At 46.6% G+C, this 25,524-nt stretch overlaps 2 protein-coding genes across 3 annotated transcripts in view; both read left to right on the top strand.

Moving 5' to 3' along the window:
* LOC122703930 (interleukin 18 receptor accessory protein) overlaps positions 1 to 13,998 on the top strand; it is a 32,422-nt gene extending 18,424 nt beyond the window's left edge. The window contains exons 6-11 of one of the 2 annotated variants that reach the window (XM_043918500.1): positions 3,035 to 3,100; positions 5,361 to 5,484; positions 8,975 to 9,126; positions 10,201 to 10,338; positions 12,300 to 12,473; positions 13,209 to 13,998. In XM_043918500.1, the coding sequence (XP_043774435.1) occupies positions 3,035 to 3,100; positions 5,361 to 5,484; positions 8,975 to 9,126; positions 10,201 to 10,338; positions 12,300 to 12,473; positions 13,209 to 13,615 (1,061 nt within the window). In that variant the 3' untranslated portion in view covers positions 13,616 to 13,998. Of the gene's footprint in view, positions 1 to 3,034; positions 3,101 to 5,360; positions 5,485 to 8,974; positions 9,127 to 10,200; positions 10,339 to 12,299; positions 12,529 to 13,208 lie in introns of both variants that reach the window. The other variant, XM_043918501.1, reaches the window with a different exon arrangement.
* Positions 13,999 to 21,038: 7,040 nt separating this feature from the next.
* The window catches only part of SLC9A4 (solute carrier family 9 member A4), a 54,225-nt gene continuing 49,739 nt past the window's right edge, over positions 21,039 to 25,524 (top strand). The window contains exon 1 of the mRNA XM_043918498.1: positions 21,039 to 21,773. Within this exon, the coding sequence (XP_043774433.1) occupies positions 21,518 to 21,773 (256 nt within the window). The 5' untranslated portion in view covers positions 21,039 to 21,517. The remainder of the gene's footprint in view (positions 21,774 to 25,524) is intronic.

The following is a 25,524-nucleotide window of genomic DNA, read 5'->3' as shown; positions in this document are numbered from 1 at the left end:
GTTCAGTAGGATGAATAGAGACAAAGGGAAGCAGTGCAGCATGTGGGAGGCCCATCAAACCCACACCTGGGTACCCAAGCTGAGTAGTGAGGGGCAAAGACAAATCAGTCCACTGAAGATGGGTAAGATGCTGTTCCAGCCAGAGTGAGCAGCACAGCTAATGTGCGAGAGATGAGAGAGAGCATGGTGCATTCCGGGGAGAAGAAGAAAGTGAGTTAGGGTATCTGGAAGCAGAACTGACTCCACACTGTTCTAGTAAGTCTGGACTTTGTCCAAGGAACAACCGGGAGCCATTGAGGGTTCTATGAAGGAGAGTGTCATGAATAGATCTGGTTTTGACATAGATCTCTCTGCTTATTGTGCAGAAAATGGGTTTGGGGGAGCAACAGTGGAGGCAGGAAGAAGAATTAGGAGGCTGCTATGAGTCAAGCAGGCAATTGCTGATGGTGGCCTGAACTAGGAGGGATAGAGGGATAGAGAGAAGTGAATGAACTCCAGAAATATTTAGGAAGTTATTTGTAAAGGGGTTTGGGAATCAGGAGTGAGGAAGAGGGGAAAGGAGGAGTCCAGGATGAGAGCCAGGTTTTAAGTTGGGCGAGGAGGTGGATTTTCTGTACACTGAGGGAAGGTGAGATGGAATGGGGAGGAATGGGATGAGCTGGGATGGGATGGAACAGAATGGGAAGGACAGGATGTGGTATACGGGGCTGGTAGAGGAAACAGGTGAGAAGCAACAGGTTTGAATTATGCTCTTAAGAGATGTCTCTCGTCACTTTTCAGGGGGTGGGGCTGTGCTGGGTCTTCATTTCCGTGTGGGGCTCCTCTAGTTTCAGTGCGTGGACTTCTCTAGATGTGGCTTGGGCTTAGTTGCCCCATGGCATGTGGGATCTTCATTCCCCAGCTAGGGTTGGAACCTTGTCCCCTGTATTGGAAGGTGGATTCTTTACCACTGGACCACCAGGGAAGTCCTCTGTGGTCCCTGTTTGAGCAGACCTAGCAAAGGTGATTAGAGATGGAGTTTAAGTGCAAGATGAAAGAGGGAAATCAAAGACGGTTTACTTTTCTGGCACGATGAGTTGGTAAACAGGGGCATCATGCCATGAGACAGAAGAACACTGTAAAAGAAGTGAGTATGAGGAAGAAATTCAGTGTTAGCCTTGGAAGGACTTTCAGTCGTCAAGTCACCGTGACAAGTGGGTATTTGGATACACCAGACTGGGATCTAAGAGCTGGAGCTGTGAATGTGAGAATGGTTGGCATACGGTCGAGGGAGACGGGGTCAGGCTGGCTGTGAGGACAGAGAGGAGAGAGCCCAGAGCATCCAGTGCTGGGGGTGAGGGAGCATCTCACCGGAGCTGAAGCAGGGGTGCAAGGACGGAGGAAAACTGCCCCGGAACGCGGAAATAACACGTTGCAAGGAGGGAGTGAGGCTCGGCCTCGTGTGGTGAGACCCAGGAATAGATCACTGGCTCTGGGAAGAGAAGGGTCATTATTTACATCAGCAAGTGGGTATCAGTGGAAGGGCAGGGAGGGAGCAGTAGAGGAAGTGAAACCGATGACGCAGGAGAGAACCTTTCAAGGGCAGAGATGGCTCATAGGAAAGGTGCCTGCAGCACTTGAGCTGCCCCCGTGGAGAGCAGGTGAGTGCAGACCGCAGGGAGAGAACTGAGGAGTGAGGTTCACAAGAGGCAGAGCCGTGCGAGGAGGAGCCCCCAGCCCTTCGTGGAGTGAGCAGAGGCTGGGAGGACAGGCCAGCGTCGGGGCAGAGATGTGCAACCCAAGGAGGAGCAGAGAGCATGCCCGGCGCAGCCAAGGCTGCCTGCTGCTGTTTAGTCGCTCAGTCGTGTCTGACTCTTGTGACCCCCGCGGAGGGTCCCACCAGGCTCCTCTGTCCATGGGCTTTCCCAGGCAAGAACACTAGAGCGGGCTGCCATTTGCTTCTCTGGGGCATCTTCCTGGCCTAGCTACTAAGAGGGAAAGCAGGTTAAAAACTCAGCCGTGCCCAGTGGATTTTTGTGCAAGGAGGTCACGGAGGTCACTGGCAACTTTGGCCAAAGGGGTTTCAGTGGAGAGATGGGAGCAGAAATCAGACACATGGGAGGGGAGGGGAGGGAGGACATGAACACATAGTGCTCTTTCCAGAACTCAGCTGGGAAGGAAGGAGAAGGGGTGGGGATGTGAGTTGAAGAGCGTTTTTCCTCTGTTTCAAGATGGAGAGACTGGGGAATTCCCTGGAGGTCCAGTGGTTAGGGCTCCAAGCTCTCACTGCTGAGGTTGTAGGTTCAATCCCTGGTCAGGGAACTAAGATTCCTACAAGACACCACAGGGAGCAGCAAAAAAAAAAAAAAAGATGGAAAGACTGAGCAAGGATAAATGCTGATGGGAAGAGAGAGAGGAGAGAGAAAGTCAAAGATACAAGAAGAAGTTGGTGTAATTGAAGGAAGGAGGTCTCTGAGAAGTAGGAGAGGAGTAGGAGGTGCCCAGAGTAGAAGAGATGAATTTTCCTATCTTAGGAGATGAGGCATCTTCAGGAGGGACTTTGACAGTGGTGGCACATTTGAAAGTTTATGACAGGAAGTTGAGGGATAATGATCCATGAAGGGCTGAACTCACCTTTACTTTGAAATAAATTGTAAACTTGAGGATGGAGGGAGAGGTAGACTCCTATCTGGCTGACCTGTGCATTTTCTCAGGTGGGTTCTCCTTCCTGTTCCGTTTCTCCAGACGGACCACAAACCAACCTTGGAGGGAAAAGATGAGGGTTCAAGTCTGTGGTTGGCAAGCAGTCTGGCCTGGAAGAAAATGTACCCAGGCAGATATGGACTTATCAAGGATTCATGTTTTGCTAAAACCTGCAATCTGATGTCACAGTCATTTCTGGAAGCATGATTTTCACATGCAAACTTCAATTTCTAGTCTTATGGATTATGGATAAAATTTGAAAATGTTCCCCCAAATTAGATCAAAACGTGACTGTGCAGACCAGGCCTTCGGATTTCCAATGCAAATAATGATTTCTAATTTTATCTTTTAGTGAAGAACACTAATCTCAAACCAGATATTCTGGATCCCATCAAGGACACCTTGGAAGTAGAACTTGGTAAGATGGGTGGGGTCATTACCCTTGAATGACCTTGTCCTGAGAGCAGGTCTAAGTGTGATTCAAGGAAGAGCATCAGGATTTCAAGTCAAACAGAACCGGGGGTGAATCTAGACGGGGCCACTGACTAGTTCTGTGACCTTATACAGTTGCTAAATCTCCTGAAGTCAGGGTTTGTAAAACTGTAAGTGGACAAAGCCAAAGTGACCTCACAAAATTACATTGAGAAATAAGGGTGGCTTGAATGTCAACCATGGTTAATAGATTTTTGTAAAAGCTTCTTCCTTACTCCACATAAATTGGAACACAGATTGGTTAGGTCCATTGGTTATAGATTTAACCAATTTACCAACTTAGGCAGCACCAAGTATTTATGAATACAGTGTTTGGTTTGGCCTTTAAGATAATCACAAGAGAATGCTACAATCCCTGTTTAAATGAGTTGTATTCCAAAGTAGTGTCTTCTTTGGAGTGGAGGGGGAAGCGACTTCTAGTGGTTCCCTTTGGTTTTGTCAGCTTCAATAATATCTACATCTTCCCACATAGCCAAATAAGAATGCTGTCTTCAAAGCCAAGTGCGGATTGCTCCAGTAAAATAAATGCTATTTTAAGTGCTAATAAAGTATTTATTCTTGTAGAAAGAAAGGAAAAAGTAATATTATTGTAAAAGACCACCGAGTAGCAGTTTCTTTTAGATGCTAATTAGGGCTTTCCTGATGGCTCAGGGGTAAGAAACCCAGGAACCAAAGCCGGAGACACTGGTTTGATCCCTGGGTCAGGAAGATCCCCTGAAGGGGGACATGGCAACTCACTCCAGTATTCTTGCCTGGGAAATCCCACAGAGGAGCTTGGTAGGCTACAGTCCAGGGGGTCACAGAAGAGTCAGACAAGACTTAGTGACTAAACAAGAAGATAATATATTTCATTATGAAAAGAAATGTCAGAATAGATATGGTAAATTACCACTAGGTGGCGGGAGCGGTATATCCTGATAATGAAACAGGGCTATTGGGCTGGCTAAAAGGTTCATTGGGTTTTCCCTGTAAGACCTTATGGAAAGACCCAAATGAAGTTTTTTGCCAACTCAATAGTACAGGCAACGTCACAAGAATGAAAGGAAGGAGGAAAGAAGGAGGAAAAGCATTAATTAATATAAAAATAGCCAAGTTACCTCTGTGCTGTGCTAAGCAGCCTCAGTTGTGTCCGACTCTTTGCGACCCTGTGGACTGTAGCCCGCTAGGCTCCTCTGTCCTTTGGGTTCTCCAGACAAGGAGACTGGAGTGGGTTGTCATGCCCTCCTCCAGGGGATCTCTCTGACCCAGGGCTTGCACCTGAGTGTCTTATGTCTCTTGCATTGGCAAGCGGGTTGTTTACCACTAGTGCCACCTGGGAAGCCCTAATTACGTGTGGTACCAGTGAATGTTTGTTATCACTGTAAGAAAAGCATTATCAAGGTGTAAAGGTGAGTTTTCAAATGAAGTCCCTAGACTTTATATGGTTAAAATACTGAATTTCTGGATAACCCTTGCCTAGAAAATGGGTAGAAAGAGGGCAGTGTAGTTACATGCACACCAATCCGCAGAGCACAATTCAAAATAGAGCTGAATATCCAGATAATCACCAAAACCTCAGGGTTTTTGTTTAACACGCAAATGCTTTTGGCCACCTGATTCGAAGAGCTGACTCATTGGAAAAGACCCTGATGCTGGGAAAGATTGAGGGCAGGAGGAGAAGAGGGTGACAGAGGATGATATGGCTGGATGGCATCATCAACTCAATGGAGATGAGTTTGAGCAAACTCTGGGAGATAGCGAAGGGCAGGGAAACCTGGCAGGCTGCAGTTCATGGGGTCGCAGAGTTGGGCACGACTGAGTGACTGAACAACAACAAGAAATGCAAGTACTGCCTATAAAATATTCTTCAGCAACACGCTTGTAACTACTTTAGCAGCAGCGTTGGAAGACGGTGCTAGTCATTGCAACTGCTCATTTTCCTGGTGTTTATCCTGAAACCACATTAGAACTCTTAGTGTATGACCATGCCAGTCTCCATCTGGGTAAATATAGTCATAGGTTTGAGATCTAAGTGTTGCCCAGTAGAGACAAACATTCCTGGTTTTACATGTTTCTCAATGAGAGACAGGTAGACGGTTGGTTATGACCGCCTCAGGGGACAGTTTCCAGGCGGTGTCTTCCTCCTTCACAGGGCACATCCTTCTCACCAGCTGCCTTCCTGTTTTCTGCGGCCCCTTCCTTCTCAGGAAAGCCTTTAACTCTTAACTGCACGGCACGATTTGGCTTCGAAATAAACTTTAATCCTGTGTTAAAATGGTACATCAGAGATTCTGACCAGGAGTGGGAAATCAAAACACCCAAGGGAAGAAGGTAAGAAGGAAATGAGCCAACTTGTTCTCTGCAACTCACATGAAAGGCTTTCACCTTTAGAAAACCCCACAATCATGCACCCAGAGCTGCGTGCACACACCCACAGCTGATGGTGTGGCCACTAGCGCCAGCTAGTGGAGCAAGCAAAAGTGTAAACATGCAAAATGAGAGCTCATTTAATTTTTTTAATTTTTTTTTCATTTATTTTTATTAGTTGGAGGCTAATTACTTTACAATATTGTAGTGGTTTTTGCCATACACTGACATGAATCAGCCATGGATTTACATGTGTTCCCCATCCTGATCCCCCCTCCCACTTCCCTCCCCATCCCATCCCTCTGGGTCTTCCCAGTGCACCAGCCCTGAGCACTTGTCTCATGCATCCAACCTGGGCCGGTGTTCTGTTTCACCCTTGATAGTATATTTGTTTCAATGCTATTCTCTCAGAACATCCCACCCTCACCTTCTCCCACAGAGTCCAAAAGTCTGTTCTGTACATCTGTGTCTCTTTTTCTGTTTTGCATATAGGGTTACCATTACCACCTTTTCAAATTCCATATATATGCGTTAGTATACTGTATTGGTCTTTATCTTTCTGGCTTACTTCACTCTGTATAATGGGCTCCAGTTTCATCCATCTCATTAGAACTGATTCAAATGAATTCTTTTTAATGGCTGAGTAACATTCCATGGTGTATATGTACCACAGCTTCCTTATCCATTCATCTGCTGATGGGCATCTAGGTTGCTTCCATGTCCTGGCTATTATAAACAGTGCTGCGATGAACATTGGGGTGCACATGTCTCTTTCAGATCTGGTTTCCTCAGTGTGTATGCCCAGGAGTGGGATTGCTGGGTCATATGGCAGTTCTATTTCCAGTTTTTTAAGGAATCTCCACACTGTTCTCCATAGTGGCTGTACTAGTTTGCATTCCCACCAACAGTGTAAGAGGGTTCCCTTTTCTCCACACCCTCTCCAGCATTTATTGCTTGTAGACTTTTGGATAGCAGCCATCCTGACTGGCGTGTAATGGTACCTCATTGTGGTTTTGATTTGCATTTCTCTGATAATGAGTGATGTTGAGCATCTTTTCATGTGTTTGTGAGCTCATTTTAACTTGGGGGGCCCAAGGCAGTTTTGTATGGGCTTCCCTGGTGGCTCAGAAGTAGAGAATCTGCCTGCCAAGACCAAAGATGTGGGTTCCATCCCTGAGTTGGGAAGGAGTAGAAAATGGCGCCTTCCTTCAGTATTGCTGCCTGGGAAATCCCATGGACAGAGGAACCTGGTGGGGTACAGTACACAGAACTAAATTTTCAGTTGTTTTATTACTTTATAATTTATTTTTTATTTTTGGCCTCATGACTTGTGGGAACTTACTTCCCTGACCGGGGATTGAATCCAGGACCCAGGCAATGAAAGCTCAGAATCTTAACCACTAGACTACCAAAGAAGTTCTCCCCCACCTCCTTTTTTTTTTTTCTGTACTTTTTTTTTTTGGTTGCGCTGTGCATCGTGTGGAATCTTAGTTCCCTGACCAGGGATCAAACCTGCATTCCTTGTGTTAAGAAATGCAGTCTTAACCACTGGACTACCAGGGAAGTCCCTGAAGTCCCTTTTAAAAAATTACTTAAAATTTTTTTATTTTTAAAAAATGTTATCAGTTGTTTCAAAGTTCTGTTTGTAGAACAGTTTGCTGTGGCTGCCTGGCTCACCAAGCTAACAAGCAGGGACACTGACCCAGGCTGCTTGAATAGACTAGGTGTGTCCAACAGACTGGAGAAGACTCTGCACCCCTGCCAGACACTCCCATCCCCCCACGCGGTCCTCCTTCCACAGTGGGGTCAGTCAGGGTCCGAACTCTGTAGTCCTTAAGGGTCCAGAGTGTATCCAGAGGAAAAGGCACAGGAATATGCAGTCTGACCAAAATTACGAGACATGAGAAATAGTTGACGCAATCCGACCTGGAAAATGAGACCCAGAGATGGGATAGCTATTTTTTTCTTATTTTTTTATGCATGTCCACAGCAGCTTTATTTACAATGTTGTTGTTGTTATTGTTTAGTTGCTCAGTCGTGTTTGACTCTTTGTGACCCCATGGACAGTAGCCCATCAGGCTCCTCTGTCCATGGGATTTCCCAGACAAGAATACTGGAGTGGGTTGCCATTTCCTGCTCCACAGGATCTTCCTAACCCATGGACAGAATTTGCGGCTCCTGCATCTGCTGGCAGATTCTTTACCGCTGAGCCACCAGGAAGTCCTTTAGTAGAAGTTCAGTTCAGTTCAGTTCAGTCGCTCAGTCATGTCCGACTCTTTGCGACCCCGTGAATCACAGCACGCCAGGCCTCCCTGTCCATCACCAACTCCCAGAGTTTACTCAAACTCATGTCCATCGAGTCCGTGATGCCATCCAGCCATCTCATCCTCTGTCGTCCCCTTCTCCTCCTGCCTCCAATCCCTCCCAGCATCAGGGTCTTTTCCAATGAGTCAACTCTTCGCATGAGGTGGCCAAAGTATTGGAGTTTCAGCTTCAACATCAGTCCTTCCAATGAACACCCAGGACTGACCTCCTTTAGGATGGACTGGTTGGATCTCCTTGCAGTTCAAGGGACTCTCAAGAGTCTTCCCCAACACCACAGTTCAAAAGCATCAATTCTTCGGCACTCAGCTTTCTTTATAGTCCAACTCTCACATCCATACATGACCACTGGAAAAATCATAGCCTTGACCAGACGGACCTTTGTTGGCAAAGTAATGTCTCTGCTTTTTAATATGCTATCCAGGTTGGTCATAACTTTCCTTCCAATGAGTAAGCGTCACTAGAAGTTAGACATTTATAAATTGTAGTATCTGTTTTCAAAGGGAGTTTGTCATGAAAGAAAGATCAGATGAGGCCCACAAGCAATTATCAGTTTAGTTCAGTTGCTCAGTAGTGTCTGACTGTTTGCAGCTCCACGGACTGCAGCATGCCAGGCTTCCCTGTCCATTACCATCTCCTGGAGCTTGTTCAAACTCATGTCCATCGAGTCGGTGATGCCATCCAACCATCTCATCTTCAGTCATCCCCTTCTCCTCCTGCCTTCAATCTTTCCCAGCATCAGGGTCTTTTCCAATGAGTCACTTCTTCGCATCAGGTGGCCAAAGTGTTGAAGCTGAAGCTTCAACATCAGTCCTTCCAATGAATAATCAGGACTGATTTCCTTTATGATTGACTGATTTGATCTCCTTGCAGTCCAAGGGACTCTCAAAAGTCTTCTCCAACAACCAATTATATTCTAGTATAAATGCTTAGTATGATGCTTAGCCAATGCCATCATTTTTTAAAAGTGGGTCATCTCTGAGTATCCTCCATCCTTTCAGCATCTCCTTGTGCTATCTGACAGCTCTTCTGAAAGCCGAACAGTTAGTCTGCTTACATAAGTTCCACAAACTGTTTAATGCATGTCAATCTGTGTTACCCAAGTAGTGTGGTATTTTCCCTCTTTTCCTAGTGTTAAATCCACCTTAAAGGATGAAGTCATAGAACGTGTTGTCTTCTTGGAAAAAGTTACTCAGAGTGATCTTCACAGGAAGTTCATTTGCTTTGCCCAGAACTCCATTGGGAACACTACTCAGTCCATCCAGCTAAAAAAGAAGACAGGAGGTGAGCCTGAAGGTGGATGCAGAATGCACGCAACTGCTTTTACCTGGGAGGAGAGGAACTTTCCTAAAAAGTAGTCATGGTAATGATAGCCACAAACATGCACTAGATGTCAAGGTTCTAAGTATGCACTTTGCTTGTGTTGATTCACTCAATACCTTCACCAAGGCCACGCAACAGTAAGTTTCACATTGGTGATCTAGAGCTAGTCCTCTTACTAATATTCTGCATACAGGGCCTGTGTTGGAAAAACCTATCATTTGTTCATTCACTCATTCATTCTTCCTAGAAAGACCTACAGAACATGCCCTACATGACAGGCATCATGCTAGGACCTAGCCCTCTTTCTTATTTTCCTCCCCTGGCTTCCAAATCCAGAGCATATGGTGGTCTGGAGTTGGAGAGTGGAGAAGAGAAAGAAGGGAAATGGAGAAAAATGCTCAATTTAGGAGTTATATGTATACATCACAGATTGTGGCTGGAGAGGAAATTCCTGATAAGGAATGGCTTTTAAATTTCTTTAAGAAGTTCAGAGTTGAAGGTGATATCATTCATTCACCGATGAATCGAGATGAGAAAACAAGCACTTTTGGAATGCTTGTGAGGCTTCACTAGGACACACTTCATGCCCAGTGCCTGGTGGATGCTCTGTCGAGGTGTGGGTTGAAAGTGCTATGTGTTAGGTACTTTAGAGGTGAGAAAGCAAGTTGGAAGTAGCTCTGGGCTTCAGAAACTTTAGATTTTAGTAGATTTGACAACACATGAAAGTAAATTATAGTAGGCAATGAGAGGGAAGCTTATCAGGGAAAAGTAAATAAAAGTAGTTTTTGTCAGTTTCCCCGGCCACCCCCAGTCAGGAACTGGCCATCATCCTGGGTTCTCTTGAGTTCATTTTATGACAGTTCCTTCAAGATGTGGTTTAAGACATGCCCAGAATCAAGAGAAATGTTTTCAGTGGCAGTGATTCCGGTAAATCTCCTCTGGCAGAGGTGCTCGGGTGCTGTGTGAGTGTGGGGGTGTCGGGGGGTGCTCGGCCTCGGTAACTGCTCACCCACAGTCGCGCGTCTCTGTCCCCAGCGGTGTTCCTGTATGTCCTCCTGGGCACCGTCTCGGCCCTGGCAGGCCTGCTGACCGCAAGTGCGCTGCTCTACATGTACTGGATTGAAATAGTGCTGCTCTACCGAACCTACCAGAGCAAGGATGAGACGCTCGGGGGTAAGCGGCCACCTCACCTCTGCTGTTTCCCCTCTGAATGGACCTAGACGGAGAGAGCGTGGGACAGGCACATTCCCTGAGGGACAAAGTCATGGCCCCCAGCCTCTGAGATCCTTCTGCTGGTCTGGTGTCTCTATACCTGGGAGGGTTGGGACCCCAGGGGAGAAATGATCTCTTCTCATTCCAGTTACTAGGAATCTTGCCAACAATGCTATTGTAGGACATCTTGGACTTAAAAATGACTGTCCAGTTGACATCCTAAAGCAAGATGGTAGATGACTTAATATCTCCATGCCTCCTTCATTTTCTCTTCTGTAAAGCAGGGTTGTAACCACTATGAATGCCATGTAGGCTCGCTGAATGGACACCCTGAGGGTTTAGAACAGCAGATAGCACATCGTAAGCACACAGGACATGTCAGTTCCGGGCTTCCCAGGCGGCACTATTGGTAAAGAATCTGCCTGCCAATGGCGATTGGCAGAATCCAATCCCCTGGGTCGGGAAGATCCCCTGGAGAAGGGCATGGCAGCCCACTCCAGTATTCCCGCCTGGAGAATCCCATGGACAGAGGAGCTTGGTGGGCCAGAGTCCACAAGGTGGCAAAGAGTTAGACACGGCTGAGTGAGCGAGCACACACACATAGCTGCTTTACAACGTTGTGTTAATCTCTGCGGCACAACAACGTGAATCAGCTGTGTGTACATGTATATCCCCTCCGTCTGATAATACTATTTGAGAGGCATTATGCAAAGGGCTGGAAAATGAGCCAGTTATGTCCAATTTCAGAGCCCAGAGGCTAACTTTTGGGATTTTCTAGTTTCCATTTGGTTCTGCAGCACACCTTAGAATCTATGTGTATTTATATGTATGTGTATTTATATATGTGTGTATTTATAATACACACACATGTGTATTTATAATATGTGTATTTATAATAGTTGAGTCAACAACGGCATTTGTTGTTATTGTTTGGTCGCTGAGTCCTGTCTGATTCTGTCTGCATGGACTGTAGCCCACAAGGCTCCTCTGTCCATGGGATTCTCCAGGCAAGAATACTGGAGTGGGTTGCCATTTCCTTCTCCAGGGGATCTTCCCCACCCAGGGATTGAACCTGCCTCTCCTGAATTGGCAGGCAAATTCTCTGCTGCTGGGAGGCCCCAACAGAATCTTATGAGACCTTAAAAATATCCTAAAACAAGTTCCAAAATATAGTTCTCCATCTGAAAGGGAAAAGAACATGCCTGCTGTAAGTCAGACACTAAACTCTTCATCTACGTTATCCCAGGCAATTCTGACAGCAGCCTGCCAGGGGTTGTTAGTCCCTCATTTTACACACGGGGGTTCAAACGCAGGTATGTTGCTGTCAGCTCCCAGCGTGCTGGGCCCTCAGAGTGCTTTGCTCGCTGGATAGTATCATGCTTTGATGGAGCAGACTGTCCTTTGATGTGCAACTAATGAGCCAGCAGGGCTGCAGCTACAGAGAAAGCTTAGAGGAACTCCAGAGTGTGTGTGGTTTAATCAGAGAAAAAGCCCCGGCTGTTTGATCTGACCTCAGGGAAGACGCAGGAGTGCCTTAGTGATTAGAATCTGATTCTGGGTGCACAGTCGATGCTCCTCAGCAGTGTGGTTCTGAAAAAGTGAACACAGATGCTGCTTTTTATTTTCGAAATCAGTTCAGGGCTTCCCCAGTGACTCACTGGTAAAGAATCTGCCTGCTAATCCTGGAGACGTGGGTTTGACCCCTGGGTTGGGAAGATCCCTCTGGAGGAGGAAATGGAAACCCACTCCAATATCCTTGCCTGGAGAATCCCATGGACAGAGGAGCCTGGTGGGTTACAGTCCATGGGGTCACAAAGGGTCAGAGTAGCTAAACAAGAATCCCAAGTCTTAATTCCTCCCCGCTTACCATAAGGCTTGAGCTTAGGTAGGTATTTACATTCTTTCTTGTTCCTCTTTCTCAGACCAAAAGGAGTTTGACGCCTTTGTATCCTACGCGAAATGGAGCAGCTTTGAGAGCGAGGCCTCTTCGTCTCTGAGTGAGGAAACCTTAGCCCTGAATCTTCTCCCTGATGTTTTGGAAAACAAATATGGATACACCCTGTGCTTGCTAGAAAGGGACATGACCCCCGGGGGAGGTAGGTCTGCAGCCGGCAGAAAACGCAGAAGGAGAGCTACAGGCATGCACTCTCGGTATTGTCCTCCATTCTTTCTCTTGGACTACGGGAAGGTTTCATGAGCTTAGAACATCCTGGGCAACAACACAGAAAGCCATGTGTTGCAGAGACATGCTCCACTGTGAAAAAAAAAAAAAAATCCATCTTCAAAAAAAAAAAAAAAATATTGGAGCCCAGAGAGACATCCAGAACAAAGATATCTTTTCTGGCTCCTCAACCGGGAGTTAGTTCTGTCCTCCCAAATGAGTGGCCCCTCTCCTTCCTGGGACTGCCAGCCACAGACTCAGCATTGGGCCCAGCAGGCTCCCAGGCCGGGCACACTTCAGATGTGCAGACCTCATGCATCTCACTGTCCTCCTCTGCCTCAGAGGCCCCCACCCAGGGGCCAGGGACATTACATGCCCCTCCCTCATTCCAGTCAACCTTGTTCCAATGAGTTTTGATCCAGGAGGGACTGAGAAGTTGAGGGGAGAGAACGCAGGGGAGGAAGCGGACACTGACAGTCACTAGACTTGGAAGTGTGTCTCCAACTGCCTGTAGAGTTGGTTGATGCAGTAGGAGTGATCAAGAAAACCAGGCTTCTCCTTTTCTTTGCCATCGCAAAGAATCCCGCTGGGTGGATCTGGGAGGTTCAGGGTTATGGTGACTCAAGGTTTAACAATAACAATTGCAAATAATTAAATTCCTTCTCTCCAGTGTACACAGAGGACATTGTCAGCATTATTAAGAAAAGCAGGAGGGGAATCTTCATCTTGAGCCCCAACTATGTCAGTGGACCCAGCATCTTTGAACTACAAGCAGCGGTGAATCTGGCTTTGGAGGATCAAACACTCAAACTGATTATAATTAAGTTCTCTTCCTTCCAAGAGCCAGAGTCCCTACCTCATCTAGTGAGAAAAGCTCTCAGGGTTTTGCCTACCATCACCTGGAAAGGCTTAAAATCAGTTCCTCCCAACTCTAGATTCTGGACCCAAATACGCTACCATATGCCTGTGAAAAGCTCCAGGGGAGTCACTTGGAACCATCTGAGAATTATCCCATGGATTTTTTCTCTGGAAAAGACAGAACCCACTGGGAGGAGCTCCCAGCCTGGAGGATGGTAAAATGGATGCTGAACTGCCTCCCCTTGCCTCCCATCCTGTCCCTGGTGAGCAGAGACCTTGATGGATGGAACACACAGCACACACCAGGCTGATGTCACCGGGAAGGGTCCTGCCAGCCCTGAGCAAGCTTGGTCGGCACTGGAATGAATGGAAGCTGTGGTGCAAGGCTCTGATTCCCTGGACAGGGCAGAGAGAGGGCGAATTCTCCAGACTCCTGCACATATTCAGCCCACAAAGTCCTGAAGATTTTCCTAGTGGTCTGAGCAGAATCGGCAGATACAGCCACTTGGTTTTGTGGCCATGGACTGTTGTGTCTGTTATGTATCATACACATCACTTTTTATATCTTTGCAATCAAATAAATATTACTTTATTAGAAACAAGTGATTGAAACTGCCAGAAGCATCTCTGTGAAGAAGATGATTCTTATTCTGTGTTCGCCATTCACTGGAGCCCAGAATGCAAGGAGGAAAAGAGATACCAGGGGTCAAGGACCAGACAGGACCTTGGTTCATCTCTACTGTGTCCTCGAGGGAACTAGAAGGAAGACCCCCTTCTTCTTGGCTGACACAGCCCTAAGTCAGGACACAGGCCTTAGGGAGCAGAGTGGGGTTAATTTCAGCTCCTCCTTGTCCCCTGGTCTTTGTACAGGGCTTGAAGTCCATGCTTTACTCTGGATCACAGGAAGTGGGGACCAATTAAGCCAAAGTGATTTGGCCAATGAGGAGACAAGGAATTGCGTGCATGCGTGTGTGTGTGTGTGTGTGTGTGTGTGTGTGTGTGTGTGTGTGTGTGTTAAGTCACTTCAGTCCTGTCTGACTCTTTGCAACCCTGTGGACTGTAGCCTGCCAAGTTCCTCTGTCGATGGGATTCTCCAGGCAAGAATACTGGAATGGGTTGCCATTTCCTTCTCCAGGAGATCTTCCTGACCCAGGGATCTTATGTGCAAAATACTGTGTTGGCCTGAAAGTTCGTTCAGGTTTTTCCGTAAGATGTTACGGAGCTTTTTGACCAACCCAATAGAAAGACAGTGGCAAGAGGCAGCAGCCAAGACAACAGTCTGGGAAATAATTGTCTACACTGGTTAACAGACAGCAGTATTAGGGCTTGAAGAGTGCTTAAGTCTGAACCACTGGCCCACTGAGACTGGGGGTCCCCATGTGCTTCCTGCCCCTCTGGTCTCCGTGTGTTCCTCGTAAGTGATGGACCATCCGCTGGGGGACCAAGTACCTGTTTCTCCTGCACAAGGCTCATTTCATTCTCACCAGTGCATTTCCTGATGAGAGTTCAACCTGCAGTTAAAACAATGTTCTAGTCACAGGCGGATGTCCGAATGTCACGCTCTGTCTTCCTCATTCATTGTTGTTGTTCAGTTGCTAAGTCGTGTCCAGCTCTTTGCAAACAATGGACTGCAGCACGCCAGGCTTCCCTGTCCTTCACTATCACCTGGAGCTTGCTCAAGCTCATGTCTGTTGAGTCAGTGATGCCATCCAACCATCTCATTCTCTGTCTCCCCTTCTCCTCCTACCCTCGGTCTTTCCCAGCATCAGGGTCTTTTCCAATAAGTCAGCTTTTTACATCAGGTGGCCAAAGTACTGGAGCTTCCCCAATAGAAGGGAACGATTCGTTTGTGCAGTAAAGCAAAGCAGCTTCCGGGCTGATTCACACATTATGTGTCCCATTCACTGGTATGAGAGTGATCCAGGTCTAAAGTCTTTGTCATCTGGCCACTGCTTAGTGTCTGTGGGAAACGCCCTGACGTATCTTTGCACAGAGGCACCCACATCACAAAAACCACGGTGGCCTGGCGTCCAGCAGCATCTTTGTTGGGAATTTCAGTGATAAAGTTAAAGACGAGTTCCAGGGTACAAATTATTCCTGGACGAAGTTTCTTGTGGGAAGCCTCATTGCAGGGTCTCAGAAGCGAAGGAGGCACACAGCCGTTGTGCCATGGGGTCAGGGGGATGACCCGAGTCCTTGGTTTTCCGGTCGGTCAGTCTCAGAGACCTAAGCCTCAGAAATCTCTTTTGGCCAGTTTATCCAGGTTTCTTTTATTCTAGAATAAGCATGGCCATAACTGATATTTCCGGAGGTCCAGAGTTTTGTTCTTTTTAAAATACTTATTTATTTATCTGGCTGCGCTGGATCTTAGTTGCAGCATGTGAGATCTTCAACCTTCAATTTGGCATGTGAGACCTTTAGTTGAGGCATGTGGAATCTATTTCCCTGACCAGGGATCACACCCAGGCCCGCTGTATTGGGAATACTGAGTCTTAGCTACTGGACCACCAGGAGGTCCTTGGAGTTTTGTTCCCAGGTTAACCAAAGCTTATTTCTGCACACACACAATAAAGAAACTAGGTCTACCACTGACAGAATACACTCTTTCAGGCGAATAGGTGCAACTGAGGCTGACAAATTAACATTTAGGATAAAGCTTTATTAATAGTTCTTACAGGTAATTCAATCAAATAGGTGGACGGCCAAAACAAACGTGTATATACAGGAGACTGACGGTAATTAAACAACTGATCTCGGTAAAATACAATGTGAAGGAATAATTGTTTTTTCCCACCACACCTTCTAAATAAGGTGCCCATATGTTCTGGTTCTGCTTTACACCTGTTGTCCAAGTACGGTTTTCATAGGGAGAATATAATTTCTGATTCTGAAAATGTGTCCCACTTTAGAGGGTGGTCATCTTTCCTCTAGGGCACGTTGTAGAATGGTCTTTACCGACCCTGAGTGATACCTCAGGCAGATCTGACAATGTCCCTGGTCTCACCTGGGTTTTAAAACCCACATTTACTATCTATATTATTGCCTTTCCAGACTGTAGTACCAGATAAGATGGAGTAAACATTCAACCACCTTTTCCCCACTCATTGTAGCTATGAAGCTTGGATTAGATGCATATAGAAATCAGTTTGGTTTTTAAAATATGACACAAACGAACCTATCTATGAAACAGAAACAGAATCACAGACATAGAGAAAAAACTGGTGGTTGCCAAGGGAGCAGGGGTTGGAGGAAGGATGAAGTGGGAAGTTGGGATTAGCAGACGTAAGCTTCTATACATAGGACTGATAAACAACAAGGTCCTCCTGCATAGCACACAGAACTGCATTCAATATCCTATGACAAAACATCATGGAAAAGAATACTGTGAAAGGTATATATGTATACATATATGTATAACTTACACCACTGAGTACCTGCTTGGTTTCAAGAGCCTACATCTCTGTGGTGGGGGGCAGGGGGAACTGTCCATTTTGATTCATGGAGCTGTGGTCTCAAGAGGGTGTGGCCAACGTCTCTTGATCCTTCTTTCTTTCCTCTTACCACCTGGTGGGAGCGCTGGAAGCCGTGGAGGGAAATGCACTGCAGGGTGGGGGGCTTAAGAGCAGCAGCGCTCTCGCAGAGGGAACAGGAATCTGTAGAACCTGAAAGTACCTTGCTGAGTGTAGACAGGAAGGCACTCAGGAAAGCAAACCCTTAAAGCTGCTTTCAAACTTCAGGGCTCACCCCCAGGCTTCATAGGCGTGAATCTGACCCTAAATAGAACACCATAAACTCTCAGAACTGAACTATAAGATAGACTGCTCCCTGAGTTCCAGGGACAAGTCCCAACAGAGCTGAAGAACAGTGAAATAAGACTGACATTGAAACCACAAGGCTGGTTAGAATTTTGGGCTTGAGTCCAACTAGGTCAGTTGCCTGCTTAAACAAAGTTGCATCCTACATAGGCTTTCATAAGATCCAGAGTTGCATGACATAATATTTCAAATATCCAGGATACAGTCCATTGAGAGCAAAACATAGTGACATTTACTGATGGAATTTTCAATGTAGGTAGACACAATATCAACATAAAAGGGATAAGGTAGGGGAATTTGTGTGGTGGTAAGGCACACACAGCTTGAAGTAGTAAAATATTATTTCCAAGTAGAAAGTGAAAGCGTAAATATATTTTTATCCCTCGTGTTGGGCTGTGCTCAAGTCGTGTCCAACTCTCTGCAACCCCATGGACTGTAGCCCTCCAGACTCCTCTGTTCATGGACTTTTTCAGGCAAGAAAACCAGTGGGTTGCCATACCCTCCTCCAGAGGGATCCTCCCCACCCAGGGATCGAACCCATGTCTCTGGTACTGGTAGGCGGGTTCTTTACCACTAGCACCACCTGGGAAGCCAGTGTGCGGCTGAGTCAGAGCAATGTGGGCGTGCACAGGGGCATGGGGCGGGGCGGGGGTGGGGTGGGTCCATCGTGGGCTGGAGGCTTAAGCTGCATGGTGTCCAGGACACATGAGAGACGGTTGACTCTGTGTGTCCAGCCCAGGAGGGGCACCAGCAGACATCACACACCCACGCTGCTGAGAGATGGGGCAGCAAGAGGAAGAAAGACATGGAACACAGAGGCAGGAAACAGGAAGGCTTTCCGGCACCATCCCTCCAACTCCCTCTGCTGATGGAGCTGCACGGTGCTCCCCATAAGGAATAAATGCTTCAAAAACCAAGTGCATTCTGTGGAGCAGATACTGAATGATGAATTGGGGCCAAGAGGTAATCAAGTGATTCCTGGCATAGCATGCACCAATCTGTCAGTAGCTGTACATGCAAAAATTAAGTACTTCTCAGCAATAGAAGAGAATGTATCACTGAGACACACAACAGCTTGGCTGAAGCTCAAGGCATGATGTGCATGTGTGCATGCTAAGTCACTTCAGTCATGTCTGACTCTTTGTGACCCTGTGGACCGTAGCCTGCCAGGCTCCTCGCTCCATGGAGTTTCCCAGGCAAGAATACTGGAGTGGGTTGCCATGCGCTCCTCCAGGGGATCTTCTGGACCCAGAGATTGAACCTGAGTCTCTTATGTCTCCTGGATTGGCAGGTGATTTCTTTACCACTAGTGCCACTTCAGAAGCCTGTTGCTGTTTAGTTGCTAAGCGTGTCCAACTCTGCGACCCCATGGACTGTAGCCAGCCAGGTGCCTCTGTCCATGGGATTCTCCAGGCAAGAATACTGGGGTGGGCTGCCATTTCGTTCTCCAGGAGATCTTCCTGACCCAGGAACTGAACCCACATCTCCTGCATTTGCAGGCAGATTCTTTACCACTGAGCCACCTGGGATATATATACGTGTATAAATGATTCAATTTACTGTAATAACACAACATTGTAAAGCAATTACATGCCAATAAATTTTTTTTAAAAAAAGAATCTAAAATTCATCTGGTGGCTATTATGTACTAAGCATATTCCTCTCAGACATGTGTTGTATCACTTAATCTTCACATCATCTTTAAGATAGTCACCATCATAACCACCATCATCAATAAGGCCTGTGGTGTTTAGAAGATGCTCAGGATCACACAATTTCAACTTTCTTCTCTCTACAAAATCGCTATTCCCTCAGGGAAGCGATCACATTAGAACTGTAAGACCGAGCCAGGAGCCATACTCTGGTGTGAAGACATGTTTCATTTCAGAGCTCATATTCACACCCACCCAGCCACCTGCACCACCATGGTGCCTCTCCTCTCCTCACATGGGGGACGCTCCCAGAGTATACTGCACCCTTCCACAGTGTCCTCTGTTCCCCTGAGGAGTGGAAGTTTGACTTTGGGGAGCAGAGACAGAGCTCGGCTCTTCTGTCCTGAGAGCGGGGTCAAAGCTCTTGACTTCACTCCAGCGTGGGATGCAGGCTTTCAATTTAGGGTGTGACATGCCAGCCCTTGATCTGAGGCCATCCAGCTTAATTGCTAGTTGCGGGCTGGGAAAGCAAATGGTGTTTCTGCATAGCACTGGCCAATTCTCTATCACTGCTTTCTTCTCCTTTCTTCCTAAAAAAAGAATCAAATTTGAGCCCCAACAAAGTAACAAGAGCTTTGGGGCAAGCGAGGGATACTTCAATTCCAGAAGCGTTTTATACCGCCTCTAGGGGAAAGAAGAAAAGATGTGCTGGTCATTTTGTTTAAAACTATTCTTGGAGGAAGGTGATTATCTAATTAACCATGGGCAGGCACAGAAAAGTCAATTCTGCTCTTTCAGAACAGAAGTGGCTTTGTGAAACTGAGGGTAAAAAGGAAGAAAACCCTCCTCCCCCCAACTCAAACTTTGTTTCCAACTGTGCACAGTTCAAGTCCTAGGTGAAGAGAGATTTCTCTGCTGTGTGCATCACCCCTTAATTAGTCTCTTGAGGGTGGACCGGATTTGGTCACTTAAATTACAAGGGATCCACTGGGAAGAGGATGTCATTCCCTCCACACCACTGGACTCCATGAGTAGATGGGTTTAGAAGAGCAGATGACAGGGATCACAAGGATTCTTGGGATCTGGCACCAAAAACGGTCAGAGGAAGCCAGGTTTCTACTGTTAATACAGTCATCAGACAATTAAACCAAAAGTTTCAGATGGGTCAGTAGTTTGCTGACCTAAAATTCCATAAAAATTCCTTTGGTGCTCTACTTTGCAAGCTGAGTTTTCCCTCAAACATATTTCAAATCTATTTGTCTGTGAACCTGGTTTAGATGATGATTACATGGTCACCTTAATCCCTGGGCTTCCCCGGTGGCTCAGATAGTAAAGAATCTGCCTCAATGCAGGACACCCAGGTATGACCTCTGGGTTGGGAAGATCCCCTGGAGAAGGGAATGGCAACCCACTCCAGTATTCTTGTCTGGAGAATTCCATGGACTGAGGAGCCTGGGCGGATACAGTCCGTGGGGTCACAGAAAGTCGGACACCACTGAAATGACGAATCAGTTCAGTTCAGTTCAGTCGCTCAGTCGTGTCCGACTCTTTGTGACCCCGTGAACCGCAGCACGCCAGGCCTCCCTGTCCATCACCAACTCCCAGAGCTTACTCAAACTCACGTTCATTGAGTCAGTGATGACATCCAACCATCTCATCCTCTGTCATCCCCTTCTCCTCCTGCCCTCAATTTTTCCCAGTATCAGGCTCTCATTTGAAAAAACGAGTCAGCTCTTTGCATGAGGTGGCCAAAGTATTGGAGTTTCAGCTTCAGCATCAGTCCTTCCAATGAACACCCAGGACTGATCTCCTTTAGGAGGGACTGGTTGGATCTCCTTTCAGTCCATGGGACTCTCAAGAGTCTTCTCCAACACCACAGGTCAAAAGCATCAATTCTTCGGTGCTCAGCTTTCTTTATAGTCCAACTCTCACATCCATACATGACTCCTGGAAAAACCACAGCCTTGACTAATACTTAATTGTTAATTGAACCTTCCAAGGTGTAGTACTGAGGCTGCCCACGAGGTGTCAGCAGTGTAACTGCCAGAGAACTCAGGGAAAGCATTTCATTACAGAAGTCCAATCTGAACAAATAATTAAGTGTGGGTCAAGAGCTACCTGCAGCCTTGGCCATTCAAACAAGGGAGCTAGCAGGGGGAGGAGAGAAGGAGCAAGTGCAGCCCAGGTTTCTGGGAGAGAGGGAAGGACCCTCTTCCTGGTTAGGAGGGCCCTAGTGACTCCTGGATTGCGTACCATGGTGTTCGTTTTAATTTTCGCTCACAAAATGAAACCAGTGTGCAGTGACGTGAAGAGACAGCTTTAAAGGAACAGGTATTTCTGCTCCACAAATTGCTCTTCGAATCACGATCTGATGGAAGTCACACAGGTAGTTAGTTCCCCGGGCTTTCTCGAGTCTGTTGAGTGACAGGATGCATTTGAGTCAGAGACTGTGTTGCCTGAACACAAATGCTCGAAAGGTGACCTGAAACCATCTATACTCGGAACTCAGTGACACGCTGGGGCTCTTCCCGGAATGACCGACGGACTGTGTGTGCACCACCTGTGACTCAGGTGGAGGCTGGCGTGCTCTGAAAATCCTCCTCTCTTCAGAAGAGCGGCGGATCAGGGCGCACGCCCCGAGAGGAGCCCGCAGCATGGGCGTCCGGGCGCGTGTGCCTTTCGGTCCTTGGAGTTGGTGCCTGTTGCTAGCGACCCTCCACTGTTGTGGAGCATCTTCCAAGTTGAACAGATCCACAGATTCCTCTGCCCAGCGTGAGCTTAATGTTCGGTTTGCTGCTGCCAGCTCCCAGCCAGCTGAGACAATATCTGTCTTCACATTGGATTATGACTACGTGCAAATTCCCTACGAGGTCACCCTCTGGATACTCCTAGCATCACTTGCAAAAATAGGTAAGGGCCCCGAGTGTATTACCTGGTTTGGGAAGTTGTTTTCTATGTGAGATAATGTGTATGAAAATAAATGCCTTGTAGATGGTGGGTCAAGTGGATTTTAACTATTGCTGCTATTACATAAAAATCTATTCTCTTGACTCAAGGGGAAGTCATAACTGATTTTTGTCTGGCCATTTATTGCTTCAGGTTGTGCTATGAAATTTAAGAACCTACTTCTGGGCTCCAGGTTGTTTCTATTTCATCTCCCTTCAGGGTGATAGCCATGTGACATTATTTGGTATGTAAAAATCTCAAGTTCTGTGCATTAAGAAATGCGGAGTAAAGTATGCTGACCTTGGGGTGATGCCCACTGGAAATTTTAGGACCCACATAATGATTCTTCTGTAAAATGTGCTTTTTTCATTCTTGGCTATGGAACCATGGGCTTCATCAATGACTCTCTTTGTTCAATTTTAAAAGTGGTGTGTGATCCTTGAAAACTGACAGAAACCAGGAAACAAGGCAACCAGTGGCAACTTATATCCCTCAGTGATGAGAGAGGGTGGAATTAGAGATGATATCTGTCAGTAAAATCTTGGTTTACACCTGAGCCAAGAGGAGCCAAGGGAGCACTTGTTTCTTCTGCGAGATAAAGTGGATTCAAACTAATGGGTGGAATTCTAGCCAGGGTTCTTACTGCCTCCAGCCAAAGTGATGGATTCCACTCTGAGACCATTTAATCCCCAACTTCACCCCCCTGTCTCCTTAAAAACAGGTATTCCAGAGTAGAAAGCGGATACAATTTTCTCAATGGTCAAGCGTAACATCTCCTTTGCCTTAGTGATAAACTTTGTTATTTGAGTAGATAGATTGTCTCACTGAAGGAGACACAACGAAGTGTGTTGGTGGTGATTTATATGTTTTGTCTGGAATGGCTGTGAAGTGTGAGTTAAGTCAAGAAATCAGACAGTTCACTTGGGATGCTGGCCATTTCAGTGAACTCTCTCCTCGTGGATGTTGGGGGCACTGGCATATTCATCAGCTGCCCTTCATAACTGCCATTCATTTTGAGCTCATAAGGTATGAAGATAAATTGTCAGTTTGAAGAACTCTTGTGCAGTCACATGACCCAGTGACACAGAGGGTCTCACATTATTCCTGAGAAGTGCTCAAGTAATCATGGGGTTTCCCAAGGGGATGATATTCTCGCTTCAGAGCTAGGGGTCTACCACCTTTCCTGCAGCCACACGGATGCTAAGAACAGTCCAAGTGATCTTCTGTGACCTTGAGGTGTCCTTTGTCAAAATGCCAGTGATTCTGGTCCCACCCATTCCCTTCCTTTCCACAGGAATGCATGAAGTTGGTCCGGAACCAGGAAACTAAATCCGCCACTGACTAGCTAGTCACGCTGTCTTTTTTAATCTCCATTTGTTCATCTGTGAAATTATTCCTAAGATCTCTTCTTGGGGCAAATAAGGGTTTTCTAATGGAAAAGAAGCTTCCATTCTATACCACTAACCATCTCAATGCACACGGTGTATGTTTTATACCACGAGAAAACACAGACAGACCTTTAGAGGTGTTGCATGTGCCCAGACTATGTCTACAAGTTGAGAGGCCTGTGAGGATGCTGTTCATTGACCTGCTGCCTAAATGATCTTGATTTTCATGTGGATGCAACTCAACATGCTATAGAAAAAGAAGACAACCAAAGTGGGTTATCAGTTGGAGCATGCCTAGTGAAAAACAATGTCATATTTGCTGGCCTTTAAGAATTCAGATTATTTTTGTATTGTACATGAAAAGAGGGCTTCCCTGACAGCTCAGTTGGTAAAGAATCTGTCTGCAATGCAGGAGGCCCCAGTTCGATTCCTGGGTTGGGAAGCTCCCCTGGAGAAGGGAAAGGCTACCCACTCCAGTATTTTGGCCTGGAGAATTCCGTGGACTGTATAGTCCATGGGGTTGCAAAGAGCTGGACACAAGTGAGCGACTTGAAATGAAGGTCAAATTTAGTCAATCCATAGCGTGATCCAAGTACTGGGCTTATCGTTGTTGCTGTTCAGTCGCTAAGTCATGCCGGTTTCTTCACAACCCCTTGGACTGCAGCACACCAGGCTTCCCTGTCCTTCACTACCTCCCGGAGTTTGCTCAAACTCATGTCCATTCAGTCAGTGATGCTACCTAACCATCTCATCCTCTGTCGCCCCTTCTCCTCTTGCCCTCAGTCTTTCCCAGCATCAGGGTCTTTTCCATTGAGTCAGCTCTTTGAACCAGGTGACCAAAGTATGGGAGCTTCAGCTTAGCAGCAGTCCTACCTATGAATATTCAGGGTTGATTTCCTTTAGGATTGACTGGATCCTTTATATATGATAGCAAAAAAAATAATGACATAAACTTAAACACTTAAGGAGTCCACAAAGATTTTTTAGATTCTATATTATAAAGCTTGAATCAAAATATGATTAATAATTGCTAGTATTATCATTCATTCTTTTATTCGGTCTTTCTACCAAGACACATGTATTGAGCACCCAGGCAATGTGTGGGAATCATGTCGGTCCCCAGCTTCAAAGGAGAAGATGGGTGAGTGAGTCTAGTCCTGCCTCATAGGTGCTCCAACAAGGGCCACCTTTGACTTTCAGGCAGGACTTAGTTATCTGTGGCCATTTACATTTCAGGCCCTGAAACTGTAAAGTCTTAAAGTGAGTGACTGTTTTGTCCATTATGGAAAGGAGAAGAGCTGTGAAATGTGAAGTTCACCCAGGATTCCCCTGAAAGGGCCCACTCACAGGCCGAACCCTCTTCCTGCCCTGTGTGTAGATGTACCTTCTTAGGTTCAGGCAGGTGACGCGGGCTCATTTCGGGAAACTCAATTCCTGGAAGCAGGACCGCCCAGGGGAGACACAGGGCCTGGAAAAAATCACACGGGGGCTCTTCTGCCTGCCTTATGTATTATAAAAGTTAAGAGTGATTAAAATAAGCACTCATTGAAGAAGTAAAAGGAGCAAGAGAGGGGAGAAGGAGAAGAAGGAAACTGTTAGTAAGAAATGGAGAGCGCTTCCCTGGGGGTCCAGTGCTTCAGAATCTGCCTGCCAGTGCAGGGGACACGGGTTCGATCCCTGGTCCAGGAAGATTCCACATGCTGCGGGGCAACCGAGCCTGTGTGCCACAACTACTGAAGCCTATACACTACAGCCCGTGCTCTGTAACCAAAAAAAGCCGCCACAGTGAGAAGCCTGAGCACCGCAACTTGAGTAGCTTCCACCCACCTTAACTGAAGAAAGCCCTCATGCAGCAAAGCTGCACAGCCAAAAATAAATAAATAAGAAAAAAAAAAAAAGAAACAGAGAAAGCAGCACTCTAGAGGGAGAGCTTAAACTGGTCTTAAAGCCAGTGGATGGGAGGTGTGGTTTGGCGTGTCTCTGGATACTAATTAAAGCCCATTGTATTAAGCTGCCTGCTAATGGTAGATGGAGAAATTCACAACTGTGGTCAGGGAAGCCCACAAACTCTGAATCTGAAAATTCCTAAGAAGACGGTCCATGGCCCCCAAGGCCAATGGGAGGGAGAAAGGAAATGGCAACCCACTCCAGCATTCTTGCCTGGAGAATCCCATGCACGGAGGAGCCTGGTGGGCTACATGCAGTCCGTAGGGTTGCATAGATTCAGACACGACTGAGGGACTAACACTTGAATTAGCCTTGAATTTCACGCCCTCCATTGTTTAGCTCAAAATCGTCTTGCAACTCTTCCCCTAATAATCTTCCCA

This window comes from Cervus elaphus, chromosome 11 (assembly GCF_910594005.1).
Source record: "Cervus elaphus chromosome 11, mCerEla1.1, whole genome shotgun sequence".
Taxonomy (NCBI): domain Eukaryota; kingdom Metazoa; phylum Chordata; class Mammalia; order Artiodactyla; family Cervidae; genus Cervus; species Cervus elaphus.
This window is presented reverse-complemented; position numbering and strand designations above follow the sequence as displayed.